At 41.6% G+C, this 15,330-nt stretch overlaps 1 protein-coding gene across 8 annotated transcripts in view; it reads right to left on the reverse strand.

Moving 5' to 3' along the window:
* Positions 1–15,330, reverse strand: part of SIPA1L1 (signal induced proliferation associated 1 like 1) — a 162,717-nt gene that overhangs the window by 24,744 nt on the left and 122,643 nt on the right. For 5 of the 8 annotated variants that reach the window (XM_083746253.1, XM_083746249.1, XM_083746247.1 and 2 more), the window contains 4 exons: positions 12,866–13,147; positions 6,901–7,050; positions 4,133–4,251; positions 1,856–1,974 (listed from right to left, as the gene is read on the reverse strand). In XM_083746253.1, the coding sequence (XP_083602379.1) occupies positions 1,856–1,974; positions 4,133–4,251; positions 6,901–7,050; positions 12,866–13,147 (670 nt within the window). The remainder of the gene's footprint in view (positions 1–1,855; positions 1,975–4,132; positions 4,252–6,900; positions 7,051–12,865; positions 13,148–15,330) is intronic. The other 3 variants (XM_083746251.1, XM_083746252.1, XM_083746254.1) reach the window with 2 other exon arrangements.

A 15,330-nucleotide genomic window follows, 5' to 3' on the forward strand; every position in this document is an offset into this window, starting at 1 on the left:
TAGCAGTTTGAAAGCATGCCAGTGCAAGTAGATAAATATGTATTGCTGTGGCGGGAAGGTAAACGGCATTTCCATGCACTCTGGCTTCCATCACGATGTTCCGTTTCACCAGAAGCAGTTTAGTCATGCTGGCCACATGACCCAGAAAGCTGTCTGCAGACAAATGCTTGCTCCCTCCGCCTGAAAATGAGATGACTGCCGCACCCCATAGTTGCCTTTGACTGGACTTAACTGTCCAGGGGTCCTTTACCTTTTTACTTTTACAATAATTTTCCATCAATTTGCTTTCAAATGCAAGTAAGTCCACTTTAAATTCATTGTTTAATATATTCAAACAAAGCAGAACAATTTGTCATATTGTCAGAAAGAAAGAAATCGTTAGTGGAAAGTTATGAGCATGAAAATCTACATGTTCAGAGCTGAACCAGGTGAAATGAACCACAAGGATTCCAAGATTGGATTCAGACGTTCAAGACACCAGGGGAACAGAACACACCAAACAATCAACATCCTATGCATTTCACAGCATCTGAAGTGAAACTTTTGCATCTTTCTTCAAGGCAGCTGTATGCCAGTTAAAGCAACTGATTAATGAAGGAGTTAGGACAGCAGCAGCTCAGTATATAAGAAGTCATGCTGAAGAATATGGATAAAACAAGTTACACTGGCAAATGTCTGCAACAGTTAAAAGTGTGTGTGTGTGTGTGTGTGAGAGAGAGAGAGAGAGAGAGAGAGAGAGAGAGAGAGAGAGGGCGAGCGAGCGAGCGCACGAGAGAGCTTAAAATGCAAAAGTGTGATGGTATGTACTATTAAAATAAAAAAGGATTTTAATGGTTTGGGGGAAATTCCTACTTCTCGGGCTAGTTCCTTCCCCTTTAGAAATCTGGCAATGCACCAATCTTTGCACATTGTTACAAGGGTCGTGTTTGTGCACTTTCGAGAGTGTGGATTAGTCAGACAAACACCACTGTGAGTCAGTTCACATGTTATGGTAAGCCATGGGTTATGGCTTGCTGTGAACAAGCAGTGGGCTAGAACGCGCTGCTCAGTTGCTCCCACTCTGCGCCATTTTGTTTGGAGCTGGGAGAAACAACTATGAAGATTGACTCAGCATCACTTGTGAAAGAACATTTGTTTCTTCCCAAACAAACCATGAACAGAAGCAAAGATTTGTATAGCAACTGCTCATGGCTTATTTGCATGTAAGGCAAAGCTTATGGTTTGTTTCTCCTGGCTCCAGGAAGGGCAGAGCAATGAAGGATTGGATGAGCAGCACGCACTCGTAAGCTGCTCATTCTTGGCAAGCCATAGTTTATTACATGACATGTGAACCAGATCTCTCCAAGCAGAAATATTCAAAAGAAAAGTTAAGGCAGCAGGAGAATTGTAGAGTTGGAAGGTCCCCCCAATAGTCATCTATTTCAAACCCCTGCAATGCAGGAATCTCAACTAAACAGAATGAAGAAAGGATATAGGGCTATAAATAGTTTGCTGAAAGAACCTATTAATGTTGGTAAGTCACCAAAGTCTCGCTTGTGGAATGCGCAACAAGCCAGAGGGACTGAGCAGGAGGAATCTTATTTCTAGAATAATGAAGGTTCCCACAGATCTTTGGACTATCACACTATACTGGAGCATAACTCTACTTTTGAGTTGGCAGCAAAACATTTCTATTAATAAACTTTATCTTAAAACTGCATTTAGCTCTGAAAATACTGAGGTCAGCTCTACTGCCATTTCCTCCATACTCTTAACAAGGACGTACAGGTTCAGGGAAAGTAAAGGATATTTTACCTTCGGAGAACTGCAGGGAGAGCAAAACAACTTTGCACAACAATTTTGAAAGTGGACTTACATGACCCTGCTTATTTGGAGACAAGTGGACTACTGGATCTTGCCTCATCAGCCTTCCAGTGGGGCTCTCTCTGAAGGATGGCAGCACCTTCGACACTGCAGGGAGATGGCATGTTGGTTCTGTAATGCAGCATGGAATACAGCATTTGCTTTCAGGAAGTTTGGTATTAAAAAAGAAGAAGCTTAGAACCAAGAGAACTAAAAGCAGAGTATGCTTTCTCATCATCAGCAAAATTATTGTACCAGCAATAGGCATTGACAACTTTTAAATACACTACAAAAAATACCAATATATAAACAAGAAAGTAAAAAAGGAGTATGCCACCTCTTCACCTCCTGAACTAATGTTGGCTTACCTGATACAGTTTGTATCTTAATTATTTCGAACTACATAATTAGAATCAACTTTTTTTTGTAAAAGACTGTATATGAGAGAGTACTTTTAACTGCCTTAAAACAGGAAACTAAACTATTCAAAGAGACCAACAGGTATCACTGTATTTGGGTTTCTACCTATGACATTGTCCTTTCACTCCAAAACCACACTTTTCCCTCTCTACCTGTTCCATTTTGTTCAGGTTGATATGGGGGCATTTTAGTTTCCACAGCAGATTTTTTTTGGGGCAGCTATGTTCAGTGCCAACATTAACACACAAGGGAGGGTCTGCAAAAGTAATTCTGAGTAAGATTAACTTTACACATGTTGTTACCATCTCAACAGTATAAAAACACATGTGATTAAAGTATTCTGCCAAAATGGAAACTAGAGATCAGTATAATCACAGGTTTTTCCTGTTAAGCAGATATGGGGGATGGGGAATTACCAGATGGCTTTAATAATAAGGCGCAGCTCACTGAGCCTCTGAAGTTACTAGAACAAAAGTGTATCTTTTGAATCTGAGAATCGCATTTCATTTCCTGAACTCCTGAGGCATTCGCTGAATACTTCAATCTGTCTCGAAGCCTACCTTATTTACACAGTAGCAGTCTGTTGTGATGACAAGAACGATAGTAAGAGCTGAGCATCTTCAGCTTCTCTAGCATTCAGCTAACCTAGGACAATGGAGTTACTCCCACCCACCAATCTAGCTGTCAATTATGGATACCTAGGATAACAGGAAGGATCTCCCAACTCCCAATTATCCTAGGAAGTCACAGAACCTTTCTGTTTTCAAAGTAACATCATATGGAATTTGTTCACGCTCTGATGTGGTATTCCAGGTAGTTAGATAAGCCCCTACAGAGAAGTTGAGCCTGTGTCAAATCTTATAGTTCTGGGAATCAGGTTGTCTCAGAACTTCTTTTGTTTTATTTTTAAATTATCCAGTTCAAGTACCACCATTTCCAGCTCCTATTTTTCTTTGCCTACATTCCCGCAATACACAAACCATGCCAGTTTGACCTGAGAACTGATGATGCAACAGACTTCCCTCCCAGACCTAACAGATACCAGGCTGGATGTGTCGTATCTGGTGTACTGCCAACCAGGAAGCCACACTCTCCACGCTGGAATCCTTAATCAACGCTAGTCACACTGTATCAGTGTCACTGCCAAGATGAATGAAACCATAGTAAAATTCCTATTAATGCAAAAGCCTCAGCAGGATCTACCAGTGTCAGGTCACTGCTTCAGTAGCTACAAATGAAGAGAAACAGGTCTGTGTACTGAGATGCCAAATGAAGGCTTAACTTCATTTAATCTGCTGAGTCCTGAGGATCTTTCTTTCATCTAACTACTTAACTGCAACGCACCGTGCAAATACACCCAGCGGTAGAAAGTGATTCTCACCCAACTGTACATTTTTACTTAGATTTTATCTGCATTAAAAAATAATAATCTGTACATGGGTTGTTTATACTTTCAACCATCTAATAGCATATAGCACCATTAGAAAGGAAGCACTACAAAAAGAGCTACAGAAAAGGTAAAAATTAAATTAAGCTGATGCAGTACTGAAAAGAGATGAGGGTAAATAAGCAGTAAGGCCAAGTAATATTTGTACCTGCACCACTGCTTCTTAAAAGATGCCCCAGGCACTGAACCATTATAACTGATCTATTCTCTAGAGAACTTTATTTCTACATCACATGATGTTCCCAGGTCTCAAGGACACAAAGTGCAGATGACAGTATACCTCACATTTAATCATTCATTCTCACTAACAGGGGTAACATTAAAAAAAATAAAAATGGAATTGCTCCTTTTAAGGAAGGAACAGGTTGCCAAAGTCACCTTGTGGGGAAAAACCATTTAATTGCTGCAGAAGTTATTGCTTACCCATCTGGTCAGCAATGCTATCCTCACTTCTCTGCCAACTGGGGGTGGATTTGCCACTGCCACCCGTATCTGTGTTCTGCCTGTCGATGGAGGCAGGAGATCTTCGACTCATTCCAAACCTGAGGTAAAGAATTATTCTTTAGTTCCATACATGGTAAATGTGGTACGCAGCAAACATCTCTTTACATCAAGAAGCCATACTTACGCAATGCACTTCTGAAACAAAGGATTTAAAAAAAGCAAGCAAAAAAAAAAGCTATGCTTTTCTTATTGTGGAGGTTTCTGACTTTCCATTTCTAGGATTATGAATTGAGAATATACTTCAACTGCCAAACATCCTTCATAAGTAAACTCCACTACTGCTAGCCAAGTGTATGAAGAGCCAGGATTTAAAGGACTGTGGTAATAACCAACCCAAACATGAAATATGTAATCTTGTGATGCCCATTCCTGCACAGAGAAAAGTCTGAAAGATGGAACATGAACAACAAACACTCCTTTCATTGCTAGCCCCAAAAGGGCCTCAGAGCCAAAGTCAGCAACAAAACAGAGGGCTTCGGTCCTACTTAAGGATTCTCTGCAAAAGACACCTCACCATGAATTGGCTAGCAGTCCTTTCAGTAGACCTTCCAAATGTGAAAATGCCACATGGGGGTGCATTCTGACTGGCCAAGTTTTGTATGATGCACACAGAGATTTGTACACAGTGGAGGTGCAATCTGAGTGAGTGGGTTACTGAAGGAAAAGGACAGGTGGTGGCTCAGATTCCCACCTGGATGGAGGCAGCACGGATATCAGGGATAGCACAGTAAGACAGTGACTGGTATGGAATTCTCCTTGCAGTTCCAGTGCCACAAATGGTACCGAAAGAACTGTTGTCCCACTGAACTGGGGTGGGTACACTAATTCTAAAAATGCATCCAGGGCATCCAGATTGATCAACGTTATCAGTGTGCATTTGCATGAACTTTGCACATCTAATACATTATAATTAGACAAGCCAGGTGTGTAACGTCTGAGAGCACCTTGAGTCTAGAAGCAGTGGTAGCAGAGCATTGCACCTGGCCTTTCCCATAGACGACTCTCTCCTTGAAGCTGATTTATTTTACAACATGAATGTGATGCTCCTGAGGTGTGTAGGGTACTGTTAGGCAGCCAAGTCCAACTGGTGAGCTTCCTTGCCCCACCCAGCCTTTTCATTGGGAAAACACTGAACAAGGGGAGAGAAAGCAGTGGAATCCAATGGGTGTGCTCCCTCTACCTGGTCTTTTCTCAAGGGAAAAATTAACAGTAAGGGGTTTCCATTCTTGAAAGCCTCAGGGTGCAACCCTATACACACCTTCCTGGGGATAATTCCCACTGAACACAATGGGATTTAGGTTTTGAGTAAATATGCATATGATTGCCCTGTATGATACTGGAATGCTTTTGGGAAGTGGCTGTTCATGGGTGAATTTCTGCACTCTGCTTTAGTCACTTCACTACAGCTTTCAATGTTTTTGATTGCCACTTGTATGAAACAATTGTACTCTAATTTCCTTCATACTAACAATCTGAAAATGGGTAGACTTTGTAACCACTAGATTTCAATCACTTAAACCATTCAGAACTGTTGGTTGCAATCAAATTCGTCATTCATTTTAACAATGCTATAATCCCCTGTGGCTCACAGCTTCAGCACTAGTAAATAGCCACGGAGAAAAGATGTGAGCCAGTCGACAGAAGATGAGTAATGGAGAAAGGTGATAATGAAGATTTGTTGGCCTGGTGACTATGGATAGAAACTTTTATTATTGCTGCTATCTTGTTTATTCAAGTTTACAATCTGGACTTTCAGAACACAGCCATAGCCAGGAATCCTACCAACTCCATCAAGGATGCAATGCATTTTCTGATTCAGACATAGCAGCTGTCATGCAAGAATGCCATTACAACTCTGAAAGTGCATCACTGCTCCTATTCTGGGGTTCCCATTCAAAACTACAGCTAATAAAGAATGTGGAGGGACAATAGCCTTCTCATGTCCACTTGCAATACTGGATAGTATTTTTCACAAATCACAAAGTGCGAAGACATACAGGGCCAGTTGCAGTACAACATTTTACATATTCAGTGTTTGGGGGTAGGTGATAGAAGATGGACAAAAAGATGTCTAGAAGTGGAAATAATTTGACAATATATGTTATCGTTTCAAAGACAATTTCATGAGCTGGGACTGTTGATAGGTTGCCTTTCAGCAACACTGTATTTCAAGACTAGAAGATAAAGTCTTCTGAAATGTTTTCACATACACTCATCAGTGGGAATTGCCTGAAAGCCACCTCATGGAAGCATAATGCTGTTCTGGGAACTGGCCCCATAAAACAATTATTGAATTTTAATATACGCTCTGCATTAAGTGTTAAAGACAGGCTAAGTCAAAACAAATGCTGGTCAGTTTCTAAGCAAGCCAACTTCAAACTGTGGCTTATGAAGCTGGTCTGTTTAACTAAAGCTTGTTTCAAACCAAGATCTCTGGCTTGTAGAAACCCACTCAGAATTAGGGGAAATGCTAGCAAAGTCCTTCTCCAAAAACTTGGATAAAGAGAGAAGGAGAGGGGAAAGCATGAGTTTATGAGTCTTCTCTGGGCTTCTTCCTCCTGATACACATAGCAGTAAACCAGCCCAGTGAGTTTAACAACACTTGAAAAGAGGCTAAGTACTAATTTATACTCTTCTCCAGTCTCAACGAAACAGTACACAAAATAAACAAACATACGAGAGCCTACCCTTCGGGCATAGATTTTTGCCTGTAGGTGCCTCCACCAGAGCCAGTTTCACTGGAGGATGATAAGTTGCTGGGAGAGTTACGGCACTGCTGTGATCTTGCTAAGGCAATGGATGAAACGGTGACGTAAACATCAGAGCCAGGGGATAATCTGTTCAATACAAACAATCCCAAATGTTACATTATTAAAGGAACCGTTGCAGCACAAAGCTTGATAGAGCAACAACACTTTTGTGGGTACTGCCACATCAGCAGTGTCAATTCATTGAGACAGTAAGAAATGAAGCCAGCTGGAGGGCAGTATGTATTTTCCTCCATTAACCTGCTCCCTATGGAACAGCGGTGAAAGATTAGGGAGTGACAAAGGGGAGAAATGACTGTTTCCAAGGAGTTCCAGGAATAAAGTTGCTGAGTTGCATTTGCTATTTGCAAGCAAGGAATATTAACACGTAGCATATTTTATACAAATCCCAAATAAAATGTGATTTAACCAAGCACCTCAGAACAAGCTTTCGCAAACCATTTTTTAAAAATGTTGTATTTACCAATACGATCTGCAAAACATGCCACAACTTTGCAAAATCAAATACTGGCATTTTAGGTAAAGCATATTTCCTCGGATAGTCAAGAAAACATGATGCAGGGTATTTACAGGTACAAGTCCTTACATCACAGGAATGCTTCATTTTTAATAGCTCTCAACAAATATAAAAAGACAATTGTTTGTCATAAGCTGGGTGTGGGGAACCTTTGGTCCTCCAAATGTTGATGAACTACAACTCCCATCATCCATTCTCGCAACCGCCAGTTGGATGCCTGGGGGGAGCTAACAAGGAGGTGCTGAAGTCAAATGTCACCCCCTTCTTGCATAGGGTAGTCGCTGCAGCCCCTTGAACATTTCAGTTGCTCTTTTCCGAACCTTCTCCAGCTCTAAAATACCCCTTTCTGAGGTGAGGAGCCCAACGCTGCACACACTATGGCAGATGGGAATTGTAGTTCAGCAACTTCTGAAGGACCATGGGTTCCCCACACCTGGCATAATAGGTAGCTTAATGGCCTGTTTACCCAACCAGTCTCTGAATTCACTTTGCACTTTGATTTACTTACACACACTGTTTCACAGGTGGTGAAACAGTAAAAAACAGGTTCTGTTTTTATGATATGAGCCTCCCTGGACGTTTTTTAAACTGTCCAGCAGGAAGATAGTCGTACAACTGAGAAGGTGCAAAACATATGTAAGAAAAGGAAACTTCCTTTGCTGGCTGGCTAGCTGACAGATGAGCGCAGCACTGCTCAACCCCAGTTGGGTTCCGAGTAGATCACAGCTTTCGTTCAGCTTTCAATGGTGGCCCAGCTTTACCACTGCACAGCAACTGCCTATCCTCTGTTGTCTGTGTTCTGGTAAACTCTAGGACTAATGCAATGTGTTCAGAAACTGCAGCTGGTACAGAATTTGGCAGCCAGACCATTGATTGGGGCAGGATGGTTGGAACATATAACACAAATTCTGGGTACCACTTAGTTTCTGGACTCAATTTAAAGTGCTGATTCTTACCCCTAAAGCCTTATGTAGCTTAGGATCCACAGTACCTCAAGAACTGTCTCTCCCCACATGAACCCACCCAGAGCCTGTGATCACCATCTGACTCCCTTCTATTTGGAGCATGGACTATGGACTATTTGGAGCAGAGCTTTCCAGACTGTGTGTCGCGACACCTTAGTGTGTCGGCTGCACTGTGTAGGTGTGTCACATGAACACTCCCTGTGCTCCTCCCAGGGCTGGAAAGGGATTAGTTTAACCTCCGGTTTGGTAGTAAAACTGAATTACTGTGTCGTGAAATGATGCGTGTATAAAAAGTGTGTCACCAACATGAAAAGTTTGGAAAGCTCTGATTTGGAAGGTGGCAACACAAGAAAAGAGAAGTCTTTTCCTGATGCCTAAAGCTGGATAAGGGACGCGGGTGGCGCAGTGGGTTAAACCACAGAGCCTAGGACTTGCCAATCAGAAGGTTGGCAGTTCGAATCCCCGTGACGGGGTGAGCTCCCGTTGCTCTGTCCCTGCTCCTGCTAACCTAGCAGTTTGAAAGCACGTCAAAGGGCAAGTAGATAAATAAGTACTGCTCTGGCGGGAAGGTAAACGGCGTTTCCGTGTGCTGCTCTGGTTCGCCAGAAGCAGCTTAGTCATGCAGGCCACCTGACCTGGAAGCTGTACACCGGCTCCCTCGGCCAATAAAGCAAGATGAGTGCTGCAACCCCAGAGTTGGTCACAACTGGACCTAATGGTCAGGGGTCCCTTTACCTTTACCTTAAAGCTGGATAAAGATGTGCTGGGCAAGTCTCCCTGGGGAGAGCATTCCACAATCAGGAGGCCACAAATGAAAAGGCCTATTCTCTGACTTTTGGCCCTTCACTTGAAGGATGTCATTGTGGCCTCTTCAAGTGGGGTGGGACCCATAGCCCTGCCTTTTGTTTACCTGCGTTTTCCGGCTGTGCTTTTAGGTTTTCATTGTTGCTTATAATGGGCTTTAATGTAAGTCACGTTGGATTGCTTTTCAAGAAAATCGACCAACAAATATAATATAAAGTAACAGCCAGATAGGTTATTCTGGGCTGGTGGCCAGCAGGCTTGCCTTTAGCAAAGAACAGGCAGCATGGCTAGCTGGGAAGGTTTGGTCTTGCCATGCACACCCATGGGTGCGATACAACTGCTGTTAAGGTGGAGTGCCTTACAAAGATTTGAAATGTACATAATAATAAATGTAAATAACATGTAATAACACACACACAAAAAAACCTAGCACAGCCAAAACTTTTGTTAAAGCAATATGTACACAACACATGCACCACTATATATATATATTTTAAAATTAAAACATATATTAAATTGGCTAACATGGATGGGAAATCAGCTTCTCTCCTTTCTTGTCTAGGAACTGCTATCTAAGGAGTAAAAAAACCAACAAAAATACCGTTATTGGACTAGGATTGTTTTGAGCAATATGGTGCCATGATAAAACGGCTAGCATATTTGCAAAGCTAAGCAGGGTGGTTGTTTTATTTGGTCAACTAGCATCCCTTGAAATGAGGTGTCTGCCATTTTGCTCAAATCAGTATTTTTAGTCTTGGTTAAACATTATTATTACCAGATGACTGCTCTGAAGTTCATGTCCCAACCATTTTGCCTGCTAATCATTAAATGCTGGCTGGCTGGCTGCAAGAGACTAAATTTCATTTTTAAAAATTCTACTGCATCTTGGGGCAGAAATCCAATTTAACAGCAGCAAAAGCATTGGCTTTGAGGTGCTATTATTGAGAACCAGACAGTTTGAATCAGTTATCCAGTTCAAGGCTCTCTGCATATTCACTGAGGCACTAAAGCCATTTTCCAGGCTTCCCACTTGCAAAGTTTAATTTTTCAGACAAATAATATGCTTATACCAAAAATATTTTGTTCTGAAATTCATGGTGAGGTTTCGTAATGCTGTTCTTTGGCAGTTCTTCTGCCTGCGTTTCTTTTAAATATTTATTTTAGTTGTTGCTTCTGTGCCTGAGGGCACCTGCTTTTTGCTCCCTGTATTTGCCTCAAAAATATGTTGCACATATTACAAAACGTCCCCTGCTGTGCCTTGTCCCTGAATTCTATAGTTATGAAATGGGTTAGGTAATGATATACGCAGAAGCAGAAAACTAAAAATGTAATTTGCAAGCTGCCTAAGGAGTGACTGCCAATATAGTGCCTTCACAGCTCAATTAAACACAGGTTCACTTGGAAGCAAGCTCCAAGGGGTTCTACCCAAAGGTGGCTTTGTGCTCCTGGAAAGTGATTTTATTTTGCAAGGTGGAGAACCTGATTTCCAGTGATTCTTCCTCACCTACCACAGCCCTCTTTACTCCATACTCAAGAGTTCCAGAGGGTGCTTCACCCCTCAAGAATAGCTCTTCAGATGGCAAGGGAGCTGCCACAACTTGTGCTCTCTGCTACTACAAATATACACTGGCTACAACCCACTGTCTTCAACAGGAGTTTTTCCCGAGCAAGTGTGTGGGGTTGCAAAACATGTGGCATAAAGCGTTTTCCAATCTTTGTCCGCTTATCAGGTTTGTTATCGCAACAAGTTTCTATTTTTACTTATTTATTAAGTCTATATACCACCAAGCACGGGGAGCCTTATGGTATCAAAATACAAAAATACAAAGCAAAATAAGAAACAAAACAATAACAACACACACACACAGTTTAGAAGATCGTAGGTGGTTTAACTAGCCAAAGGCCTGGGAAAAGGGGAAAGTTTTCGCCTTGTGCCTAAAGATATGTGATGAAGGCGTCAGGAGAGCCTCCCCGAGGAGAGAATTACACAGATGGGGAGCTACCTCAGAAGCCCATTCTTGTCAAAAGAAATAACCAAATTACAACTAACAAGCTCCCAGCATTCCTAACACATTTGGAAGAAGTGGCCCTGTGGTTATACTGGATGAAGGGTGGAATATAAATAACAAAACAAAACAAAGAAATGAAACTGCCCCACCTGAACACAGCAGAAACCCAACATCAAGGGTGTTTATTGTAGAAAGTAATACCTGACACTTTTAATTTCAGTGATTCTTTTCAGCTGTGAACTAGTTCATTGAGGGGAGAAGGGATGTAGGAGAGATAAAGCAAAAGTACATTTCATGGCATCAACACTCTATGGTGCCCAGGACTTGCTGTGAGCAGAACATATGACAGCCAAGAGCACACAGGCTTGCTCTATCAATGTCAAATGAGCTTTAGTCAAAGCTTGGCTCTCTAGACAAAACTGGCTGTGCCACATGATAGCATGAAATGGCAGGAAGCATAGCTGGTATCAAGTGATCAAAAAAGAAAAAAAAGGGCCAATTTACTTGGTGCTTTTGGTGTGCACGAGAGAGCGTAGAAATGGCGTATTTCAGACTACATTTGCTTTGCATTCCAGCAATGTTGGGAAAATCCAGAATGTACAAAAAAGGTTGGTGGTTTTTTACATGTCAAACTAATTGTGTATTGTAGAAACAACATCAGCCAGAGACTTCACATGTTCTCTTCAGAAGGAAGAGAATTCTGATAAGATCTAAAATTGCAACAACAGGTATTGGTACCCCAAGTAAATGGCATTGCACTCTGCAATGCTATAATGACATTTTGCCTAAAAGCAGGCAAAGAATATCTGAGGAAAGAGAAGCACAATTATCTTGGAACTGTTCCCCTTCTTTACTGACTACAGGCTTAGAGCTCATACGACCAATATAGTGAGGTCTTTCTTCCAACGGACTGTGTTATTCATATACTTTAAAGCTAGCCCTTCCACTTACCGAACCAATCTTCAACATGTGCTAATCCCCTAAAAAGTTCAAAATCCATTGATTTCAATGTGGAAAAAAGGGGGTGGAAATAAAGTTTTAGAGTGCTGAGGCAATTTGCCAAACGTGAACACAAGCGGAAGGGCTAGTCCTATAGGCGATTCTTTCATATTCCAATATGAACTGCTTTTGCCTTTCTTCCCTTACAAGATGCTCTTTTCTTAATATAGATATAACAACACAGGCGTATGTGTTTTGCAGGTTCAGAGAGGAAAATATAATCAGGGATGTTTTTCTTTTAAAAAAAGAATTTTTTAAACAATAGAGAGACATGAGTATATGTGCATTTCTTCATACTCCAGTTACTGGAAAAGTAAGGTGGCTTGACTAGAAATGGTACCTGAAGACTATGAGCTAATCTCCAAATGCTGTGAACTAGTTTAGTGTCATTTCTTTTAGATACCAAATACTTTCTGGAAGTGAATAAAAACATTTTGCTGAGGTGGGGGGTCAGATTTGATCTGGATAAGAAGCGGGGGAATTGGAATGTGAACTTGTGTGCCTGAGAGTTCTTACTGCTGTTGTTTCAAAAGTCTCAGAATGCTGCAACATACCTTGGAGGAAAGACAACATACAAATTAGTTATCTACCTTCTACTCTCCAGTGGCCGCCCGTCACTAGAAATACTGCGTGGAATATTGGCTGCTCGCTCTGGGGGAGGTATTTTCCCTTCACCTTTCCCTGAGGCAACCCTAGTGGTCGCAGGACTTTGCATCTGGGGTGGCATTTGCTGCCCATGAGGCCCTTGTCCCTTGTTAGCATTTCTCTGCCATTTGTTGTTATTCCTGAAAGGGAACTTGAACTCGTATGGAACGCCGCCGTCGTTCATTTTGTATTCCATCACCGGCATGCGATTAATTTCTGAAAAACTTCTGAAAGAGAAAGAAGAAAGCATAATGCAACTTTGAAATAAGGGAGAAAAGTACACTCGTTACCTTGGAAGTCGAGCGGAATCTGTTTCGGAAGTCCATTCAACTTCCAAAATGTTCAGAAACCAAAGCGCGGCTTCTGATTAGCTGCAGGAAGCTCCGACAGCCAATCAAAAGCCGCGAAAGCCCCGTCGGATGTTTGGCTTCCCAAAATAGTTCGCAAACTGAAACACTCACTTCTGGGTTTGCGGCGTTCAGGAGCCAAAACGTTCGAGAACTAAGCTGTTCGAAAACTAAGGTTTTTGCAATATACCCTTATATGACAGCAATTGTGATACTCCCACTCTTGAGTGCTAAATATGGCCCAGACTGGTTAGTTACACATTAATTCTATCCCTACTTTATAAGGCACTACTCAGACACAATCAAGTCATACTCAGACACAAGGAAATCAATTGATAAACTAACTAATGTTTCTGTATGTCTAACACTTGATATCTCCCATAGTCTCTGGAACAGAAGTCTGGTCATATCACCTGAACTTCCAAAAAAATCAAAATCAATTACAATCATAAAAACAGAAAGAAGACCGACTGAATTCAGTGGACTTACAGCAGAATAAATATGCTTAGGGTTATGAAGTAAAGTTTGGATTCAGAGATCCTGGAAATGGAACTCAGATCAATGGGGCTTACTCTCGGGAAACTGGGTATAGGATTGCAGCCTAAATGTTATTTTAAGAATTGCATTTAGGAAATAACTAAAAATACTGAACTTCAAAAATGACAGGGTTTTCTTGCCTTGCTGTTCTATTCTTCTACTTCAAGGCTATGCAAGTTTTATATTATTATGAACAGGTGGTTTTTGAAAAATATCTGAAAGCAACAATATGAATGATGGCTAATAACTTTTGACAAATTGTAAACATCAATTGCCCTAACTTTGAGCTGACTTATCTTAAAACATGCATTTAACACAGAACTAGCTGTTAGGAAAATGAGATAGCCTCCCACATAATATTTGTTCATTCTGCTCCAGGAGAAAGGTTCTATTCTTTCATACCCTGGCACTTGACTTTTGTACAGATAGGTGTGGGAAACCTGTTGATGACTGTTAATGGCTGTAAAGCCCTTGCTTTTTCTGTAAGACCAACTGCAGTTGTTAACAGTTGTCAACAGGTTTACCACAACTATCAGTCAATCACCCATTCCCAACCCTCCCCACCCTCTCACTATATATAAGGGTCTGGTGACTTCTGTTTCAATTTATCTGAAGAAGTGTGCATGCACATGAAAGCTCATACCAATAACAAACTTAGTTGGTCTCTACGGTGCTACTGGAAGGAATTTTAAAATTTTGTTTCGACTATGGTAGACCAACACGGCTACCTACCTGTAACTAGAACTTTTGTATAGAGAGTTAAAGTACAAGGTGAAACTCATCTCAAGTTATTCTGAGGTCGGCTGAAGGATCCAAATAATAAAAACAGGCAGCAGCTCCTTCAAAATAAGTATATATGTAGATCCCCAGCTTAAAGCGCAAATGGTGTTTTAGTTCAGTGAAGTGTTAAAATAGCTATATGACATTTAAAGATTTTGCAGTATCTCACATGCATTTATTTAAAAAGTGAGCATCACCAACATAATTGCAGCTATGAGATGCAGCTATTCAAAGGCTACGTAATTATTAACTGACTAATGAGAATGTAAGCAAACACTAGCACTGGCAATCTGACTTGAGAATACTCAGCACCACCAATGCTTCCTTCAGAGACATTATACATGTAACACAATCCTGTGGGATGCTTTGACATATCAATGGCAATGCAGAAGCACACCCATACTATAAGAATAAATAGGTAAAGGTAAAGGGACCCCTGACCATTAGGTCCAGTCGTGACCGACTCTGGGGTTGTTGCGCTCATCTCGCTTTAGTGGCCAAGGGAGCCAGCGTACAGCTTCTGGATCATGTGGCCAGCATGACAAAGCTGCTTCTGGCGAACCAGAGCAGCGCACGGAAACACCGTTCACCTTCCCGCCAGAGCGGTACCTATTTATCTACTTGCACTTTAACGTGCTTTCGAACTGCTAGGTTGGCAGGAGCAGGGACCGAACAACGGGAGCTCACCCCGTTGCGGGGATTCGAACCACTGACCTCCTGATCGGCAAGTCCTAGGCTCTGTGGTT

Source organism: Podarcis gaigeae, assembly GCF_964106915.1.
Source record: "Podarcis gaigeae genome assembly, chromosome: 1".
Taxonomy (NCBI): Eukaryota; Metazoa; Chordata; class Lepidosauria; order Squamata; family Lacertidae; genus Podarcis; species Podarcis gaigeae.